At 47.1% G+C, this 21858-nt stretch overlaps 1 protein-coding gene across 2 annotated transcripts; it reads right to left on the reverse strand.

Moving 5' to 3' along the window:
* Positions 1–17: 17 nt before the first annotated feature.
* src (v-src avian sarcoma (Schmidt-Ruppin A-2) viral oncogene homolog) lies at positions 18–11216 on the reverse strand. Of its 2 annotated transcripts, XM_053424955.1 has the most exons (11): positions 10961–11216; positions 10783–10882; positions 7890–7988; positions 6819–6922; positions 4685–4834; positions 4421–4576; positions 3331–3510; positions 3052–3128; positions 2771–2924; positions 2298–2429; positions 18–2186 (listed from the first exon to the last, which is right to left on the reverse strand). In XM_053424955.1, the coding sequence occupies exons 1-11, from the start codon at positions 11211–11213 to the stop codon at positions 1978–1980; spliced, it is 1614 nt and encodes a 537-aa protein (XP_053280930.1). In that variant the 5' UTR covers positions 11214–11216; the 3' UTR covers positions 18–1977. The 2 variants fall into 2 exon arrangements, with proteins under 2 accessions (XP_053280930.1, XP_053280929.1); XM_053424954.1 differs by having other exon boundaries at positions 4421–4834.
* Positions 11217–21858: the final 10642 nt, after the last annotated feature.

Below are 21858 nucleotides of genomic sequence, written 5' to 3' on the forward strand. Positions count from 1 at the left end.
AAAAACAAGGAAACATCTGGTAATATACAAATTTATTCAAACAGCCGTTTCAAATTTCCACAGTATTCGGTAAGATTTACTGAGGAGCTTTTAATCTGAAAACTCCCAGAGAATACAGTAGAAAAAGAGTTTATATATATTTATATAGTAATATCACAGATTTTTAAAAATATATGCATAGCCAGAAAGAAGAAGACCCACGGAAACCCGGCAGGAGAATGTCCTTGGCTTTGTGAGCACGGCTGCAGACACACACACACACACACACGTCGTGACCTTTTGACCTGCAGGACACCAGACGGCCTGACCACACCCATGCAGATAAATGCAACCACACGACACAGAGACCAAGCTCCTGCCACTCGACACGTAATCTGAAGTTATTACATCGTCAGCAGAAGTGCTTTATTAAATCATAACGTTTGACCCATGGAAGTACAGAGGTTGGAAGCGACGCACACACACGCATACGCACACACACACACACACACACACAATCGATCAGGTGCACAGACAGAAACGCTGCAGCAACGCCGACGTGATTTGAAGATTATCAGCGTGTAAACATCGGAGGAGTGAATTGCATCATGGGAAAGATTAGTGCTGGTAGACGATCGGGATTCTGGCAAAAAAAAAAAAGAAGTGATTTTTCTTCAAGAAAGGTGCAATCGTGGAAAATGGTCAAGTTCAAAATGTACAACCCAGATAAGTTTACAGAAATACATGCACTGAAAAACATACCTGTAAAGTTTTTCTAGAATATATATTCATCTCATATCTGTACCGTCAGATGTTATTCAACCCATAAAAGTACCAGGAACGATAATGTTTACAGCAAAAACAAAAATAAACTGGGTTATTTCCAAAGGAATAAATTATAAGGTGATATATATACACAAAAAAAGAAAATAGATATTTACATTTAAGTTTCAAGAGGCCAATTCATTATGCTTTACATGTTGTCTGTGGTCAGAGGTGGTTCTGTCCCTGCAGGCTGGAGGAAGTTACGACCAGAAACATAAACAACATGTATCTCCAGTGTACGACTGCAAATCTTCATATTCAGAAAGAAGTGAAAGAAGTTTTAATTTCAATCCTCGATGAAAAAACAAAATGGAACCACGCTGGAGAGCCGGTCGGTGCCGTGGACTTCCTGCAGGACATGTCCCAGAATTTCCGTTGCAAGAAATGTTCAGAGTAGTAAAATACAATTAGTACAAAAGAGATTCTCATTGGCACAAAAAAAAAAAACTCTTTGTGATCAGTAGCAAAAGTCACGTTTAGAAAATAGAGACGCAGCCTCGGCCTCGTCTTGGTGTCGGTCACGACAGGAAGAATTCACCCGATTGGCTCGTTCGCCCCGGCCAGAGTCTCACAGCAGTCGAGGATCTCCAACAACAACATTATCAAAAAATATCCTGGAAATCTAATGTACGTCCCGAAACTTCCCAAAGTGGCAAACTGGAAGACGACAGCTCTAACTCCTCCCGTAAAGTGATCCTGTAGTGGAGCTCCCAGTAGGACACTGGCCCGTCTCCCCGTCTCCCAGTCTCTCGGGCCGCCGCCACTCCCAGTGTTCAAACCGGTGAAACTACAACATCAGTCAGGTTCAGGTGATCATCAACTCACACACACAGGAGAAGGTAGAAGGAGCTGCTCGGTTGTATAGAGTTGATTGACAAACAATGCACTGCATGAGAAAAATCTAAATAATACCACAGTTGAGTCCCTTCCTTTGAAAACAGCCCCCCCTGTAGGTGACGTGTGGCGATGCAGGAAGTGAACGATGCTGATTGTTTGATAGATTGTTCCCTGACGTCTGTCGGCTTTCTGCACACACACACACACACGCACACACACGCACACGCAGACACACACACACACACACATACAGTACTTGTCCATGCACTCCAAAGCAGATGCACATGCTCGGTCTTGCACATGCATAACACATGCACGCATCCGTGTTGGGCCCGGCTACAGGTTCTCCCCCGGCTGGTACTGCGGCTCCGTGGAGGTGAAGTAATCCTCCAGGAAGCCCTGCAGGTACTCGAAGGTGGGCCGCTCCTCCGCCTCTTTCCTCCAGCAGGTCAGCATCAGCTCGTGCATGGACTCGGGGCACTCGGCCGGGCACGGCATCCGGTAGCCACGCTCCACCTGGTCCAGCACCTCCCGGTTCACCATCCCTGAGGGGGGGGGGGGGCAGAGGGAAACACTCAGTCACAGTGGGAACCGTGTGATTGTTTATATAGAATGATTCCTCTGACAGCCTGAGAGAGAAGAGAAGTTCTCCTTGCCTGGGTAGGGCACTCGGCCTTTGGTGGCCAGCTCTGTCAGCAGGACGCCAAACGACCAGACGTCAGATTTGATGGTGAAGCGGCCGTAGAGCGCCGCCTCCGGGGCCGTCCACTTGATGGGAAACTTGGCGCCTGAGAGAGGACGAGTTCACCAGCAGGTTAAGATTCAATCATTGAAGCCGAGACAAACAAAACGTCAACTTTACCGGATTAATCATAAAGTTTCCTGAGGTCAATAAACAAGCTGCTCCAGTGGAGATTAGCATATTTGCTTCTGTTACACAAAATTACATATATTTATTCCAATATCATGAATATCTATCCCTCAACAACACGAGTTATACCTGGACTACACACACACAAACTCACACACTTAATTCTTAATTCGACAAATGGCCACAAACCACTGTGCTGCATTTATGTGTAACTAAAACAAACTCTATAAGCTCCATAGCGCCCCCTTGTGGTCTTACCTTGCCTGGCGGTGTACTCATTGTCTTCAATGAGGCGAGCCAGACCGAAGTCGGCCACTTTGCAAACCAGGTTATCTCCCACCAGGATGTTGGCAGCTCGGAGGTCTCTGTGCACGTAGTTCATCCTCTCCACGTACGCCATCCCCGAAGCGATCTGAGGAGGAGGAGGAGGAGGAGGAGGAGGAGGAGAAGGAGGAGGAAGAGGAGGACTTTAATGACGACACATGTTTATAGCGGATTCACGTTATGCTGTGGTGCATTTTTATATTTCTGCTACTGACCTGTGAGGCCATGTCCACCAGCTGGGGGAGGCGGAGCATCTTACCCATGTCGCCCTTCAGGAAATCCAGTAAGCTGCCTGTAATCAAAGGTTTCATGTGTTGGTACATTTCTCAAATATCTTTCCAGGCATTGAACAGCTCGGCCTGAGTGACACAGACAAATCATTCCAGTCGTTCAGGTTTCTCAGTATCTCTGGTAAACCTCCACGGAGCAGGTTGATCTCTGCACGTGTCGTCTTCCTCTCACTTCTCCACCACGGAGGTTTGGCCGACGCTCACCTTGCACCATGTACTCGGTGACGATGTAGATGGGCTCCTCCGACACGACGGCGTAGAGCTGCACCAGCTTCTCGTGCCTCAGCTTCTTCATGACCTGAGCCTCCTCCAGGAACGCCTCCGGGGACATGGTGCCGGTCTTCAGGGTCTTGATGGCCACACGCGTCGTGCCGTTCCACGTCCCTGAGGAGAACAAGAAAAACAAAAACAGAGTCTTCAGTGATGAGTGTGACACTTCAGACAATAGAGGAGGGATCAGCGGGGGGGCATTCCTTCACCGAGGTCAACGCCCACATCTCGCTGTGTGGTTAAAGAAAGTGGAGAAGATCCCCAGCACTAAATTATAGAGCAGGCTCTTACAGGAAACACCAGTGGTAATTAATTTGTTCTCTCTTATCTGATATCTTTCAGAGTCACAGTGTGTTTCTGCTGTGTCTGCAATCAACGTGAAGGAAAGTGAAAGGAAAACTCCTGGATCCATCCCCTGATCCAGGATCTGCACCAACTTGTTCCTCGACTCATTTTCCACCCTTCCAAAGAGTTTCATGGAAATGCAATATACACAACCTCCTTGACAGAGGTACAAAAAATAACCTTCACATTTTATTGTGATGAAATATTTCAGAGTTTTATATGAAACTGTTCAGAAGCTGTTTCCTTCCCTCTTTGGTGTTTTATAAATTTGTTAAAAGCAAATCGTTCTGGGCCTCGACAGTGATGCAATGGGCTTTTCCATGAGTCAAGTTCCACCACAAACAAAATATCATTAAAACCGAATCTATTGTTTTTGTGTAATCAAACAAACAAACAAACAAACAAACACAGACGAATACAAAACCTCCCTGACTGAGTTAATTAACCTTTAACATAAAGTAATGCACGCAAAACTAAATTAATAACACATTGGCTCCATGTTAATATTCTATAGATTACTATAGTGAAGAATTGAGGAATTTAACAGTTTGGCAAAGAATAATAAAAAAAAAAACCTCTTCACTTTAAACAGTAATACTTTTAAAGAGCACATCTTGTGTTTTGAGCCTCAGGAGGAGGAACAGGTCCCTCGTCCAGCTGGAGACAGAAAGACACTCACCCATCCACACCTCTCCGAAGCAGCCCTGTCCCAGCTTCAGGTCGAGACGGAGCGAGTCCCTGGGGATCTCCCAGGCGTCCTTGGCCAGTCCCTGAGTCTGAGGCTTCAGCACGGGACAGATGTCCGACAGACTGTGACACAGCCCGTCAGCGTGCTCTGGGGGACACGAGAAGAGGACGGGGGGGACGGTTAAGATAACAGGAACACGACAACATGAGAAGATGTCCTCTGACAGCCGGAGGGACACGCGTGTGGGGGACTCACTGCGGTAGTGGTTGACGAGCTGCTGCAGGTTGCTGAACTGCGTGCGGGACGTGATGTAGTAGCCGCCGCTGTCCAGCTTCCGGATCTTGTAGTGCTTCACGTTCAGCCCTTTGGTGTTATCATAGTCCAGCACAGACAGACAGAAGGCGCCTGGGGGGGGGTCACAGCAGAGTTATCATGTGGCCTGGATGAAAGTTATGGTTTTAGTGTCACAAAAGAAAAATCGTGTTCTTTGTTCAAATCTCGATTCAGTTGTGTGGAGTTTGCATGTTCTTCCCATGTTTGTGTTGTTTTTTGTCCAGCTTCCTCCCACAGTCCAACAACATGCAGGTTAATTGAAGACTCTTAATTGATTGTAGGTTTGAGAATGTGAGAGTAAAAGGTTGTTTTATTACGGTGGCCCCCCCACCTTCTAAAACCCTCAAAGTGGAGACCAGGGACCCCCACCTGTCCCAGAGAGGGACCCTGGGAGAAGAGGAATCATTTATTATACCATTAGTTTCCTCCATTAGACAGAATGTTTGAGTCTTTTGCTCCTAACAATGGAAAAATAAAACAACCTACAGTTAACATCTGGTTAGACGAGGGTCCAGGGTTTAAATGAATCAGTTCCAGGGTCTGTGACGTGCAGAAGCTCGAGATCCACTGGTTTCCATCACAGAGGGAAATGAAATCATGTTAAAAAACCAGTGGCCTGGATACAGAGAGAGAATGTCTTCAGGACGATTTGCCCGTCACGCCACCAGGGGGAGGCGTCAGTCAAGTGGAGTCAACCCCCCCCCCCCCCCTCTTAATGTTTGAACTGGGTGATTTGGCCTGTGGTTGTTCAGCCTCAGATCCACACTGACCTAATTCTGTCTGCCTCACCCTGCCAGCACCTCTCCTCCTCACCCACCTCCTCACCCACCTCCTGCGTTTCCCTGCATCAGGCTGCACCTTGTCCCTTTGTGTGGGTCCGTGCAGAGGTTAAACACAACATCTCCTCGGAGTCATGTAACGTGCACTTGGACGTACATCACACACACACACAGACACACACACAGACACACACACACAGAGCCAGTGAATCCCACGTGGACTGTGTTTTTTCCGCAGTATTCTCAGGAGCAGAACATCCAACCTTCCTGTTTCTTCACGACTCAGTGGGACCGACACTGAACAGCAGGGGTCTTCTCCTCGGTGAATCTTTACTGAGACGTGTCAGGGAATTCAAACTGTGCTTCATGTTGAGATCTCAATATTTAATATATAATATCTAAAAAAAAACATTGGGAGCAGGAGCTGTTTAAATAAAGTGTATTTTTTCTTTTGTTACACGTTTCCAGGACAAAATGTTCTTGAGTGGATCAGAGTGAATCTCAGCTCCTCCAGGTCCGGAGAGGTTTCACCATGACAAACACATTTTTATGTTTTAAAGACAAACAGAATTTTCAAAGAGCATTTTTTAAAAGAACCCTCATGAGTTATTGAGAGAAAATGTCAAAAGTCATAACACTCCTCACATCCTGTTAAAATATAGATTCTGCAATATGATTCCTGAGTTTTGTTGCAATATTTAAATTATTTAGAAGAAAAAATCTTTTTATAAAGTCAGAATTTCTGGCAAACATTCACATAATGAACGAAATTTTGAAGAGACTTTTCCTGCAGGTTCCTTCGTTAAAACTCTGGATAAGGTCTTGAAAATTCACCACAGACACAAACTAAAAAACTTAAAGAATTCAAATATCCCAGGATGAGGAAGAGGAGTCGTACATGTAGAATGAGCTGATGAAGATGTTACGATTTTAGAGCTTTCTGTGATTTAGCCTGACACCGGCGTTGATGTAATGAAAACAAAAACAAGTGATTGGAATTGAAACTTCATCGTCTGCCTCCTGCTGCTCTACAATTAATCTGAACTCCTCAGACATTTTCCTGTTGTCGTGAATGCGTCTGACTTCTCCTGCTGTGTTCTTCATATGTGAAATACAAAGTGTCTCTGGATGTTGGATGAAACCAGAACATCTGGACATGGGGAATATGCAAACCCCACACAGACAGAATCCAGATGTGAAGCAGCGATTCAAACCAGTGCCTTCGAGGACCAACACAGAGTTTGTTCAGAACTTGGTCTCAGGGTCTCCTCTCTCACCTTTGGTGGTCTCGCTCTCTCTCACCAGGAAGGTCCCTCTCCGGTTCTCCAGACTCAGCAGCAGGCGCTCCGAGTCGCGGCGGGTGATTTTGCCAAAGTACCACCTGGTAAAAAAAAACATGGGACACACGCGGGAAGCGGGATGGTGAAGGAGTGAAGATGAAGACGAGGGCAGGAGGAGGAGGTGACAGAGAGGAAGTGAAGAAGAGAGGTGGTGAGCCGGTGAAATTCAGTCTGAAGCCAATTCACGTGCAGATCATAGGCCTGCAGATCGGCAGCTGCTTACCTGGACTCGAGAGTGAGTCTGAGGTGACTGCGGCAGCAGCAGGAAACAGTGAGAAACGGACACGAGTCATAAAAACAGTTAGTCTGTGAGTTTGAAAGCAGGCGACTGTGTAGAGATCAGAGCTCCACAAGCAGAGAGAAGTACACAGCAGTACAGAACATGACAGGGAATACTTCAGCTTTTGAGAAAAATACTGTGCAGTACTTTGCTTTCTTGCTGAAACTCAGACAGTGAAACTTGATGCTACAAGGCAGGAGGTTGATATCTTAGTCTGGCATGTACATGTATGACCGGACACTAGGGGGCGCTGTGAGGACATTGGTAATTTCAAGACTATGATTTTTTTAATGTTATTAGTCTTTAATTGCATTAATATAACTATTATTATTATAATATATAGGGTATTCGATTGCTAAACCTCAAATTGTCATTTTTTTACTTCAGGTTTTGTGTTGATTAAAACAAATATATGTTAGAATGTTTTTATTAGGGAGTTTCAACGGCCCTGTGGCTAAAGATCTATATTTAATGTTCTTCTGATACATGATGCATGTTATCAGGCGTGTTATTAGACAGGAGATAAAAGTAAAACAGTATGGGTGTGTTCTAACTCTCAGCAAGAAAGCAATCAGGACATAAGTGTTCCTTCAAAGAGTTCATTTCAAATTCACATAGAGACAAAAGGAAAAATTCCCCAGAATCCAGCAGCGTTAATTCCCTCATGCACTCGGTGAAAAACAGATGAAAGTGACAGAGTCAGGGAGAAAGTAAATGAAGGGCTTTACTCTTCTGCCTGGATGGAGTCGGACGGAGCCACGTAATTGCTGGGGATGTAGCCGCTCTCTCCCGTGGTCAGGGAGCGCGCCAGCCACCAGTCGCCTTCCCTGCAACCATGAGACGACAACACACAGCTTCAGCGAGGCTCGTCACACACAGACACACACACACACACACACACACACACACACATATACACATATACACGCGCCTCAAACACAAATTAACACGGTGCTCACCAGTTTCTCAGGGCCGGTGTTTATCAAGAGTCTCCCAGTGAGTGACGCAAACCAGTAAACAGCCACTTTGTGTTTGTGAGCGAAACCAGTACAATAACTCAACTGGAGTCGCGGCTCCCGGAGAAGCTTGATAAATATGAGCCCAAGTGTTGGAAAACAGATTTTGTAATTATACACAGACACACATTCATGTGGGTATGAGACCGGGGGGGGGGGGGCTGATGCAGCTGTGCAGCACTGAGAGTTTTCTTCTGAGAGTAAAGTTTGTTATTTGTTTTAAGGGGAGTCGACCTGAATCGATTGCAGCGCTGCAGGGCTCCCAACCAGCCCCCCCCCCACTGCACTACTGGATAATGGGGCCGGGGGCAGAGTTACAGTGGATGTGTGCCTCTCTCTCTAGTGAAGTGGTATTACAGTGCACAGGTAAATGCTTCAGGTGACACAGCACAGACACACACACACAGACACACACACACACACACAAGCAGCACATTCACAAAGAGGAGCTTCACAAACCTGCAGTTCACCTTCCTCCTGAAATTAACGGTTTGTGACGGAGAAATGGAAAAAGAGGAAGAAGATGAGGGGGAAGTGGTGAAAGAGAAGGTGGTTAATACAGAGAGCAAGTTGTGAGCAGTCACACAACAGCACACAGAGTCACACAATCCTGATGTATGCATTTCAATGTTTTAACTCTGATCGCAGTGGAAACTTTTTTTTATTAGTGATAATGGCCTCGCGACATTTATCATCCTTTGACAAATGTCTTCCTTATACTAAAATGTATTTTCTTAATTCAGGTTCTATGTTTTGTTGTATTTGTGTTTTCTTGTAAATTATAGTTGTTTGTAATGAAGTTTATGGTTAAACTTGATCTCAAGCCTGAATCAAATTTATTTGTCTTGACAATAATATAATAATAGTGGCATCTTAAGACTAATTGAAAATCGTTTTTAATATATCAAACTATATATCAGCTGATATTTCGGGAATCTGAAATTTGTTAGTTTATTTTAATGTGGTATAATCCCACCGTGTACGATTGGACACTAGATGGCGCTTTTAGAGATTTTTGCTTCTCAATTAAAAAGTATATATCTTGATTTGTTTTTAATATATTACAAAATACATTAGCAGATATTGACGGTATCAGAAATATTTCTACTCCCTCTCGGTTCCGGCCCCCACACTCTACATTGCTCGGGCTCTACAGGGGAGGGAGTGTAATGAGGTAAATAGCTGGAGACACGATATTATCATAACAAAAGCCAATCAGGTCACTGCGCACGGCTTTATTCCTACATTCAACTGGACCAATCAGAACTGTGACAACCTGCTAACTAATCAGAGCTGTTCCTGGACTCTAGGTTCACGTGACCCAATAAGGATCCAGGTCTTGGGCCTGAGGGGCCCGAGGGGCCAGATGCAGTGATAATCCACTATTGTTCTCCGCTGCCTTCTAGGTCAGTAGTTTGTTAGTGGGCGGGCGGCTCTCAGGGTGCAGCACCACATCACACGCTCCACTGCACCGCCATCGATTCACTGAGCTAAACAAGCAGAACTGGGTTTGGTTTGTTTGTGGAGGGCCGGTGGTGCCGCGGTGAACTGGACCTGCTGAGGGGAGACGGAGCAGCGAGACGTGAACTGTCTCAGGGAAGCGTTTTGTGAATGAAGCAGGAAACAGAGAGAAGCTGAGCTGAGCCGTGTTCAGGCAGCAGTGGTTCAGACAGCAGGACAGACAGAGAGTGAGGTCGTCTGTGGTGGAGTGGAACACATCACCTCTACTGTAATCATGTACTTTTATTATTCAACTGTACTTTACTGAACTCGTTTTACTTCCCAGGTACTTTCCCCTTTCACTCCACTACACATATTTGCAGATATCTGTACTTTCCTATCTTACTTTACATCTTTTGAAAAGCATTGAGACACACGTACATGTTACATGTTTTATATATTGTTTAAAGTAATCAGTGACAAGAGGGGAATTGATCCACTGATCCAATCAGAGCGAGCAGGTAACAGTAGACTCCGCCCCCGGCAGCAGTGGTACCACAGGTAATGAACTCAGCAAGTACTTTTATTTTAAATACTTCCAAGTATATGTTAAAACAAGTACTTATGCTCAATCATAAAAGCCAAATGTCTATTTATTTGTTCTTTAACTTTGTGTAGTGACCTGAAAAGTTCCTTTACTTGGTAACTGTACTTAAGTACATATTTCATGTATTTGTACTTCACTTAAGTAGATTTATTTTCAGGTACTTTTTTACTTTTACTCCAGTACATTTCTACAATGCAGTGTGTTTTCTAAAAGTAAAGAAACATCTAAACTGGATTAGAAAGAGGAACCACTGAGACTGAAAGAGTCTGAACTACACTTATACTAAAAAGAATATACAGTGGAAACACTTAATACTACATCTGAGTGTTACATTAGGGAATAGGATACACTCAGCAAGTACTTACAACTACTTACTTTTAGTACTTACTCCACCACTGGTAGTAACTCTCTGTCATTCACACAGTGTATATGTGTGTGTGTGTGTGTGTGTGTGTAGGAAAAAGTGATATTGAGCTAATTTGTTTGTGTTTCCATGAGTGTGAGACAAACGGCGGGGGAGTCATCCGGAGGGAATGTGAGATGGTTTCAGTTCCTTACGTGTTGTTGACGATCTGGAGACGCTCGCCCTTCTTGAACGACAGATCCGAGGCCGTCCGAGACTCGTAGTCGTACAACGCCACGAAGGTCGTCACGCCCCCTGGAGGAGGAAGAGGGAATCAGAGACCTGCCGACCACACGTGCTGAGCAATGAGTTCTAACAACAAACCAAGCGAACCTGCCAGTGTGATTCTGTTGGGAGCCGTTGAGCTGTTGTTGTCCACTCCACCGAACAGGGCCATCTCTGCCGGGTTGACCAGAGACGGATTGCCGCTGAGACCTCCGTCCATCGCGGGGCCACGGTTTGGTGCCAGGGACGGCTGATTGGAGCTGGAGTGGTGGCCACCGGCCCCTCCTCCACAGTTGAGGTTGCCATCGAGGCTGTGGGGCCGAAGGCCTGAAGACTTGGGCTTACTCTTGGATCCCCCCATGGCCAAGGCCTGTGGAATCGAGGACAGAGACAGAAAAGAAGACATAATCAATAAATGACCTCATTGACATCAAATAGACTTGTTTTACTTATGTCATTTTATTAGAATACACTCTCTGGAAAGATTCCCCCGGCTGCCACATGCCAGATGCAGAAACCAGAGACGGGCTGGAGACCGAGGCTCCAAATCCACGGAGACACAGAGTCGACCACATGAAGCCAAACGAGCCCAAAGACCCGGAGCAGCTGCCGCTCTTTGGTTTCAACACAAACATGAGATCAGCTTCACCACGCTGCCACCAGCAGAGCGCACACACACACACACACAGACACACACACAGACACACACATGTCAGACACAGATGCACAGGCAGAGAAATGAAATGTCTAAGCATTCTGTGGTGTCAGTCGTTCTTCTGTCTTTATTCACATCGCTCATTTAAAGATGGGTTAAGTGCCGTGAAGCTTCGAACCAAACCCAGTTCACAACCAGCATCCCTTCAGTCTCTAGTCAGGAACTGAACACTGTCATTTAGCCAAACTTCTCAAAATATGACATTTGGAAAATAATAACAAATCTGTGGAGATGCAACCTTTAATAAAATAAACAATAATCTATTAAAGCTGCTTTGATTGCTTGCTTTGACCACATGGGGGCGAGGGAGCAGGTTGTTGTGTTGAACGCATTAGGAAACGTTTGCTGAACTACAAAGGCACTCGGAGAACAAGCACCTCCCCCCAGGGGGCGCTGATTATCCTCGATGCATTAATTGATCCTGGAATCTCATAAATATCACACACTCATTAATATCAGTCTCTTGAACACGCCTCAGCAGGACCCATAAGAAATACACATAAATGAAAAGAACACATCATTCTTGGATCAGCTTCCTGCTACAGACTCATATAAAAATATTAAAAAAATTCAGAAACTGCATCCTTCTCCCAAGTTTCATTGTACTCCGTCAAGTAGTTAAACCTGTTTAATAACCAATAAAAAAAAACATAACCTCTTGAGCAACGCATAGAAACACGAGAGAGAGAACGAAAACCTTCAACTTCAAAATCTAAACAAGGCAAGATGGTGAAAGCTCCACAGAGCAGCAGTCGGGGGATAATTCCAAAACCCAGAGACTTCATCGGTCAGAAACAACCAGTGGATGAACTGATAATGAATCGTTAATTGCGGCTCTATCTGGCATCTGCTGCTCCACTCCCATGATCCTCGTGGAGCGATCAACCACCAGGCCTGATGAGAACAGGCCGAGGTGAAGAGGGCAGCTTCGGATTGTTGTGGCCTCTTGATTTCTGCAGCTTCCCAACCTGCTCAGGCTCGAGAAGTAGCTCTAATCACGGCTTAGTGCAGCAGAATCATTACACTAAGCCGAGGATCCTTTAGGGAGTCCGGCCCGGTGCTATCATCGGGGTGAGATCGAGCCACAGGGAGTCCGCTGGAAATGCTAATTTACTGAAAACTGTCCGGTCGGGGCGGCGCCTGGAGGCCCCGTGTCAATCACAAGAGTCAAAGATCCTCAATAAGAGACGAGCTACAACACACAGGCGGGATCACAGCTGGTGCAGTGAGGTGACATGTGGTGGAGAATGTGCGGCACAAGGTGGAGCACACTTCGGAAAGAACGCACCGGGCGCTGTCACTGGTTCTTGACATTTTTTGGGGATAAAGCCTCAGTTCTTCACCGATGTTCAAAGCAGCGAGGGATCAAGTGGGGGGGGAAGTGACACGAGGGTTCACATGGTTGGCATCATGAGCGAGTGAGTGTGGGGGGGAGGGGGAGGAGGGGGAGGAAGTGAAGAGGGGTCAATGGGGACGCACGCACACAGTCCATATCTCCCCTCGGGGCACGTCTGCTTAAAAGGGGGTCGCATCCCAGTAAGTGCACCAGTGCAGGTTAACACACACACACAAAGATGATGGATGGCTCGTCCTCCGCACACTCTCTCTCTCTCTCTCTCTCTCTCAAAGCTGCTCCCCCCGTAATCCACACAGATAATGCTCTCACTTAAAGGGAGGAGGCCTCAGTGAGATAACAGATTAAATAATGCATGAGGAGGACAGAACACACAGAAGCTGTTTGTGTGAGACATGATTCACCATTTTACACGTTTGAATTCCAAACATAGCGATATTGTTTTGTCCCAGATTTGTCCCGGACAGTCTCCCTGTCATGTGTGTGCTCCTGTTTGCCAGATGTGGGCCACGAGAGGGCCGGGTGGTGTCTCACATCTGGATTGGTCCTGATACTTTACTCTGAAAAGTCCCGGAGAGGAGGAGAGCAGAGACAGAGCCGAGCGAACATGAAACAGACTCTGTTCTTTTTCCTTCACACTCACTTTCCAACAAAGACATCTTGTGTCGGCTCCCAGCAGGCGGGAACCAACCAGACAAACCAGTGGCCTGTGGCTCCGCCGGCTGCCAGCTCCTCGCGTGCTTCAGCTCCAACAGCCAGTAGGAAATATGGAAATCAAGTCAAGAAGCCAAAAAACACTGTCATGCAATGCAGGAGTGAAAGTGGAATCCTGCCTGTGTGTGTCTGTGTGTGTGTGTTTGTGTATCATCTGCAGAGGCTAGTGATAATGAGAGCATGATTCTGGCCCAGTAGCACTGAGGTACTGTAACGAGCTGCCTGGAAATCCCTCAGCGAGGCGGGGGTGTGGCTGGGTAGGTGGGTGGGGGGTTGGGTGGGGGGGTCTGCTTAATTATGCATAAGATCTAGCAATGAATTCCAAATCCTATAAGTCTCCTGGGCCTTTGGTAAATGGGAATAGTCTTTTAACTTTGCAGCCGGTGTTGTGTCCTCGCCCCACAGGAAGCTGCTCGTCCCTGTGTGCTCTGCTTTGTGCGTTTAACGTGGAAAAGAAAACGATCACAACCCCTGAAGAGAAACAACAGAAAGGAGCCGGGATCACGTCACAGCTCCATTTCCACCGGCTTGGTAATGAACTCTTCTGTGCTGCGGCTCATTTAAAGAAATATAATATATTATAATCTCTTCTCGTCTTTTGGGCTCAAGGATCAAACGGGCGCTGAACATCAAACCGGAACCAGCCGGCCTCAGATGTTCCTGTGTGCCGGGTTAATCAGAGATTCCCCAGAACGAGGCTGAAGCTAAAACCCACAGTAACAGTGAGGGAGCCGGTGAACCTCTGCTGTGTGAGCGGGCGAGTTACGACTCGCATGCCCCCCCCCCCCCCCGCTCGCTGCTGTGGGCCTGTAGTCCAACAACACACACGTCCTGACACTCCACCGTCACTCTGACCCGGGGTCTGTGAACGCCTCAGGCTGCAGATTAAAGGTCACAATTAAGCTGTGGCTGTAATGCAATCATCGCTAAAAACAATGAGGCCGTTGTGTTAACACTTGTGTGTTTGCGTCACATGAGCGAGGTGTGATAACACAACGACAGAGTTTTCCTCTCTGTCAACGCACATGAGATGAATGTTGAATAATCACAGTGCAGGAGACGTGGGATTAGTCTGGAGGATGATTTCTGGGACGCCACCTGAGGAGATGAGCTGGAAACACGTTGTACCAGTTCAGCCCAGATTTGACCTGATTCCTGAGACACACAACTCCATCAAGAAGCTCTAATCCCTGGTTATTAAGAGTTTTTATTTGCAGAATTACATTTGATCTACTGGATGGATTACCAGGAAACTTAGTGGAAAGATGAGTTATGGGCCATTGCATTTTTTTGGGTACGGATCCAGATCAGTGGGATGGATCCAGAAAATTTGTCATCACTTTTGAATTTAGTTGATTTCTCTTAAAATAATCGGAAAACTTGTGGACGGTGTGTAATTTGGTGCAGATCCAAATAAGAAATTCAATCAGAGACGGCTAAATACATCTTATACACCAAAAATAGCGGCTTTATATACATTTTTATATTAGTTAATATATTCTGTCAATGTATTGTCATCTGCAGCTTCTTTATTAATGTGTACTGAACAGAATATACAGTACATTCTATATTGAGTGTTACAGTAGGGCTTTAGTCCCAAAAGGTCTGCAAACCCTCTTTCATTCAGCTGAGGGACCAACAGGTGGAGATAACATCCGGCTTTTATTGCTCTCACGTAAACAGGCAACAAATGTTCAAAATGGCATGTGTGTGTGTGTGTGTGTGTGTGTGTGTGAGTGTGTGTGTCTGTGTGTGTCTGTGGATAAATGGACGGGCTGTGCTTGTAGTCAAAATCAGAATAGTGCAAATGTTCCAACAGCGTTTCACAATCAACAGCAACTGATTTAGCTCAGGTCGCACAGCAGAAAGTTAGTGTGTGTGTGTGTGCGTGTTTGTGTATGTGTGTGTGTGTGTGTTTACAATGCATGCACGTGTCTCTGCCTGTGTGAGTGAGTGCTTGTGATCCCGACGTGAGCCCGGTGCATGTATCCCTTCATGTTAATGCTCTCTATGTAATTACTGCAGGGAGGGGGGGGGGGGGGCTGCCAGTCGCAGTATAATCCAGCTGCTCTTGTTCTGTCCAGATTATCATCGTTTATTCTCTAATCGTATTCTCCCTGCGCTGCGATGACATCCCATCTGGGGCCTGAGAACCAGCCGGTGCTGCGGTGACGAGGCCGGGCCGACCGGTCGGACCACTGCTGCTGCTGCGCGTGTCTGAATCCTGTCTCAACAAATCCCTCTGCTGTGGGACAAGTACTCTCCACCGAGAGCACAGGGAACATTTCACCGTTAAGTCCCACAGTTTGATTAGGTAACTCGATACTCGGCCTCATGAAGTCAGTGACGTCTTCTATCGAGTCCTCTTCGACAGACAGGTCACTGGCGCCTGCTCAGGGTTCCATCCCCACTTCCTCTTCCTCTAACCAGTCGGTTGATCATTACAACGAGCTGAGAAGAAGTTACACAGCAGGGATGACGTCATAGAGCTGCTGGCACTTCCTCTACGTAGAGCACCTTAAATTAAAATACTCAAGAGTCAAGTTGCATCCAGGTCTGACACTGCGATTCGGCCCTGTATCAGTTTGAACCCCTGTTCATGTTAACACACCTGAAAACACACAACACACAACCTCTCACGAGCACTGGGCGTGCACGTGTCGCATTGTAACATCGTTCAGTTCAACAGCCCAACAGCTGTTAGCAAAGACAACAGGGTCAGCAGCTGATTGTCTGTGTTGTGTTGTTATGCTCGAGGCTAACGCAGGTTGTTTTCTTCCAGAGAGGTCATGTCATAGTGTGTTTTCAAACTCAACCCCCCCCCCCCCCCCGTTTCATCCTCTCCATTCTAGCAGCTCTGGATCTGGATCTCTAGCAGAGTAGAAGCAGTTTCCAGTGGATGGGCTGCGACCCCAGAGAGCTGCTCTGTGTTCGGAGCCATGAAGGTAAACAGACGCCCCCCCGATGGCAGGACTCTGCTGAGGCCTGGATAAAGCGTGTGTACCGGTCCCCCCCCCCCCCCCACACTCTCCAGAGCTCCTGTCGTGGACAGACACAGGGATGGGGAGGTGTTGAAGTCAATATTTACCACTCTGCACACACACACACACACAAACACACACACACATACACACCCGCACACACACACACCCGCACATACATACACACTCAAACACACACACACATACACGGCGCCCGGCTGTTGCCATGGAGCCGATTCCGAGCATTCCACAAACCAACAAACTGCACAGATAGTCGCACACACACACACACACACACGAACACGAACACACACACGAACACACACACACACACGTTCTTGGCCAAAACTCTGGATGCCTATCTTATGAAGGAAAAGGCCAGATTAGCAGAGGCCTCGGCCGCTCTGTGTCTGTCACTTCCTGAAAACATGTGAGACGGGGGAGGGTGGGGGGGGGGGGGGGGGGTGGGGTGAGAGGGAGAAGGTGAGATCACCTGAAATGGAAAAACATTCCTTCCATGATGATGTTTTTCGGTTCTCCTGCAGGACGACTCCCACAAAAAAACATCATGTTCTCTCGTCTCTCAGGAGCCTGCACTGCTTCAGCGTCTATAATAGGATCAGAGGCTATGAGCCCTTTCACTGTGTGTGTGTGTCTGTGTGTGTGTCTGTGTGTGTGTTTCTGCTATAAAAAGCGACCTGCAGTGTGTTCACAGCACCTTTTGTTTGCCAGCAGCGCCTCAGTGTTACAACCCGACTGTAGAATCATGTCACTTCTCTCCGGGCTCCCGGCGCTGAGCAGCTGGCCGCTCCGTCTTAAACCCGGCGCTTAGAGAGGAATTTGATTTTTTTTTTTTTTTTTGTGCGTGTCCACTTCCAAACAACAAACACGGCTGGCACCGAGCGCAGGTTCATGGATTTTCTGTTATCCCCTGTTCCTAATCTGAGAGGGACACACATGACATTATTTTGGGATTGAGGCTCAGCAAGAACATATCTGGGCCTTTTGAGATGAAGTGATCTGTGGCCACGTAACAGATGAGTCACCTCGGGAAGCTCGAGTCCTACAAACTCTTAGATCAGAGGTTTTTCTTTAGAGTGAGAGAAGACTGATGAACAAACTAGGGAAACGACCAATAACCTGCTGTCTGGAGCCGTTTATTAAAAGGAAGGACAACACACTGGTGTCCATCTTCTCGTCTAGCTCTCGTAAAGATCTGGAGAAGGTGATTTTGATTCATCTCCAGCAGCTGAATCTTCTCTCCACCTTCCACTGGTCTGGAACCAGCTCCACCCGCTCCACCCCCCAACATTACCTCAGAGAACCACAAGGAAACACTGGAGCCCAGCGGCAGCACTGGGATTAAACTGGGATTAAACAGTAGGAGCAACGTCTCTGTGGAACTCATCATGTCATACCCACGTCCACACTGACACAGCTCAGACCTGTCAAACTAAATATCTGTGGAAACCAAGTCAGAGCACGGACTGCAAGACTGAACCTGTAGTTGTGTGTGAGTTGTGTGTCGGTGACTGAGTCACACAATCATTGCCTCCATCAGGGAGGTTTTCATTGGTGTGTGTTAGTCAGCAGGATTACTCAGAAACGACTGAAGCCTTTCCCACGAAGGAGCCTGGAGCTCAGAACCCAGGACATGTGGAGCAGATCCAGAGAAACTAGAAGATCCCAGATTTATCTTTTCACCTTCTTCAACACGAGGAGTTAAGAGCTGTGTCTTGATGGAGGACAGACGTCCACTGAATCCTCCAACAGCCGAGGACAAACAGTTAGTCACACAAGCACAATGAATCATGGGATATGTTGGGCTGGGATTGATCCATCCGGGGGGGGGCTCCATTGCCCGGGGGGGGAAGGACACATTCGTAAGAGCCTTCGAATTGGGACTATCTAGTCGGCCTAGAATTTATAATTTCTTTATACCTTTATAGAATCTATGTTCTTGTAGAATATGGATTGTATATGAAAGTGGACGTGGACATGACATGAAGCACAGGTCATAAACCTGCCTCCTCCATGTTAGCAGATAGGACATGGACCAAACTAATAAAGTCCAAATACACTTTAAATCATTTCCAAAGGTTGTTTCTTCAGTGTTAGGTCTCATCACACTGATGCTGGTTCAGATCTTAATCTTCCCCTAACGTCACGATGTGATTGGTTTAGCACGTGTGTCGGTGTGACACCTCACCACGAGGCTCCATCCCCCGACTGCCACACTGCACCCAGGTCAGAGTCTAACCGTGTCAGTGACTCAAGGGGCCAGCGGTTGTATACGGGATATTTTGGTTTCACTTCTGGATAGTGGGAGCAAGTGGAGACACGTCGTCCATGTTTACGTACAGGCTGTGATGTAGAAGTGGAAAACAACCGTGTTTAACTGGGACCTTCGAGTAGCCTTCCTGGATCGGGGACACTAACCTCACTGTTGCATAATTAAACTTTTTTACCGATTTATGTTAAAAAGGAGGAGAGAGAGAGCGTGATGTCAAACGCTGCATCAACCGATGGTGATGAAACGAACCTTGTGTTGGAACACATGCTCTGTTTTATGGTCCCAGAGTCTCCCAGCTGTTCCTTGTCCCTGAGACGGACACAGACACACGTCAAGCAGCAGCAGCAGCAGCAGCAGCAGCAGCAGCAGCAGCTATGTCTCCTCCTGTAGGACGGAGATTTGAGGCATCTGAGGAATGCACAGTGCTGTGGCTGCGGCACAGGGACCCACTGGTGTTCACCGGATCGTGAGGATAGTGTGAGAATCCACGTGTTGTTCCTCTGTGCTGCCTTAAGTACCAAGAATAGACAGAATGGTTTTCTACTGTGTTGGGGGGGGGGGGGGGGGGGGGTCTGCTCCACTGACTTATGTTGTGTTGCTTCTGGGCTTCACCGCGACGCCAGCCTCACATCCTTCTCTCTCTCGCTCTCTGAACCCCGGCTCGGCTGCTCTCATCTAAATATGGTCATTATGTTCAACTGGGACTGATGAGCTGTGGTCATGTGTTCAAATAAGAAATGGGAAAGAGGGAGAGCGGGGCGAGAGATGGAGGGAGAAGGCAGAAGAAAAAAGATAATCCTCAAGAGCTTGGGCTACCCCCCCCCCCCCCCCCCCCCAGTCTCCATTCCCTCCAAGTCTTACCCCCCCACACTCGCTCTATCCTCCCCTCTATCCTCCCCTCTATCCCCCATTCCTTCCTCCAATCCTTTCAGGAGATTTCCAGAGGGGAAACGGTGGAAATAGAGGATTTCACTTCCTCTGATGTGTCAGCCACGGGGTCACGTGAGGAGGAGGAGGAGGAGGAGGAGGATCGTTTCCAAGCCGGTCGTCTCCCTCTCTTCTGTGAGGAGCATCCGACACGAGGAATATTTGATCGGTAACGCTACCAAACAAAAGACCCACGTTTTATTGCTTCCGTAGTGGCGTGATGGCCGACCCGTCAGTTCACCTCTTCTCATCACGTTTCATAGACCCTGATCTGCACGAGCCCACACAGATTCCCATGGGCCTCGTGCCTCAGTGGCCTTCAGGGCTTTCACCGTTTACCTCCTCATCAGCAGAGCAGAGCCAGGCAGCGGGAGAAATCCATGCAGCTCTGACATCTGAGGCCTGACCCACAGGGAACATATACACAGTATGTGTTCAGTATCTAATGAACGGAGGAGCAGTTCTGCAAATTAAATAAAACAGAGACACTTGATAGGTCAAACGTTGCAGCCCACCCTCTGCTTTATAAATAAATAAAGCAGTTCAAAGGAATTAATTTCAGAATAACACAATGTTCAGGGAGCGAGTGGTGGTTTAATCTGCAGCGGTGCAGTAAATGAAATCCCTGACAGTTGATGCAAGCTGTTCCTGCAGGTGTCACACACACTGTGTACTGTACTTATCTGTACAAAGGCAGCGCAGTAAACTCTGGAGAATACTCGGGGCAATACTGCACCACGGGAAGTAGTACTGCATAGTTCTAATATTTTGGTAAGAAAAGACAAAAAAGGAAGAGTTGTTCAGAAGCTCATGCAAAAATCTAAATAAATAACATCAGATGAAAAGAACGACTCAAACTTGAGTTCCAACGAGCTTTGGTTTGAAGAGTGTTAAACTTTCCTGAGAGAACTCAAGTGTGTTCGGCTGCAGCAAAGAGATTCCTTGAGTTCTTTTGCTTTTCAAATATCCAGTTGTTAACCAGCAGTGATCTGTACTGCTTATAGTTCCCCCACGAGGGGTTGTGCAAGAGGCAGGGCCTGGACAGGTCAGCAGCTCCTCAGGCCGTCGTGTAGACACAATTCACATAAATTTACAGTCTCCAATTAACCTAGGCTGCCTGTGTTTGGACTGCGGCCCACAGAGAGAGACATGCAAACCAACAGGTTCTGGCTTATTTGTTCTTTTGCTGTAAGTTCAGAGTAAACAGAGAATTCATTTCTAAAGAAACTGGAGAACCTGAGGCCACGTGAAGCAGTTGAGCAGCGCGACACTGAACATACAACATGTTCCAATGTGAGAAAGGGAACCAGGTGTGCGTGCGTGTGTGTGTGTGTGTGTGTGAGTGTGTATTGTGGCATTCCCAGGTTTTTGTTGCAACAGTGCGACTGAGCCGAGTCATGGCTGAGGAATGCAGAGTGGAGGTTAAGGCGAGTTCCAACTCCTCTCCTGCTCACACAGCCCTGAGCAGGAATGTGCAGGGAGCAGGTAGAGACACCGTCGGCCCGGGACGTTCAGGTGCCTCGAGACACAGCCCGACACATTCCCACCAGAAAGGGAACGCAGCCTCAAAGTAGCCACACGATGTAAGAACAAGAAAACCAAGTCAAGGTCGCACAAACACACACACACACACAAACACACAACACACTGTGGCAGCTCGTGCTCTTGAAAAGGCTCTGGAACAGATTGTGTTTATCGTCAACGCAAAGTGAAATGCACACTGAGCGTCATATGCTGCAGCTGATTATCAGATGTCCCTCAAACAACAACAGAGGATTTAACACAATAAGAAAGTGTGTCAAGGAAAATCTTACATCCTCACTCAAAGAGGAAGAGCGTGGCCTCCATGTGCAGATTCCACATCGGTGTCGGGCTCCGGCTTCCTCCCAGATAGACAAATAAGAGCAGCAGATAGAGGCACCAGCAGAGTTAGGTATTAAATTTTAACAGATCAAAATGTGTCACGCTTCATCATCAAAAAACATAACAGCTCCCTGCCAGGACATTTCCATAACAGATTGG

Source organism: Pleuronectes platessa, chromosome 6, assembly GCF_947347685.1.
Source record: "Pleuronectes platessa chromosome 6, fPlePla1.1, whole genome shotgun sequence".
In the NCBI taxonomy this organism is placed as follows: Eukaryota; Metazoa; Chordata; class Actinopteri; order Pleuronectiformes; family Pleuronectidae; genus Pleuronectes; species Pleuronectes platessa.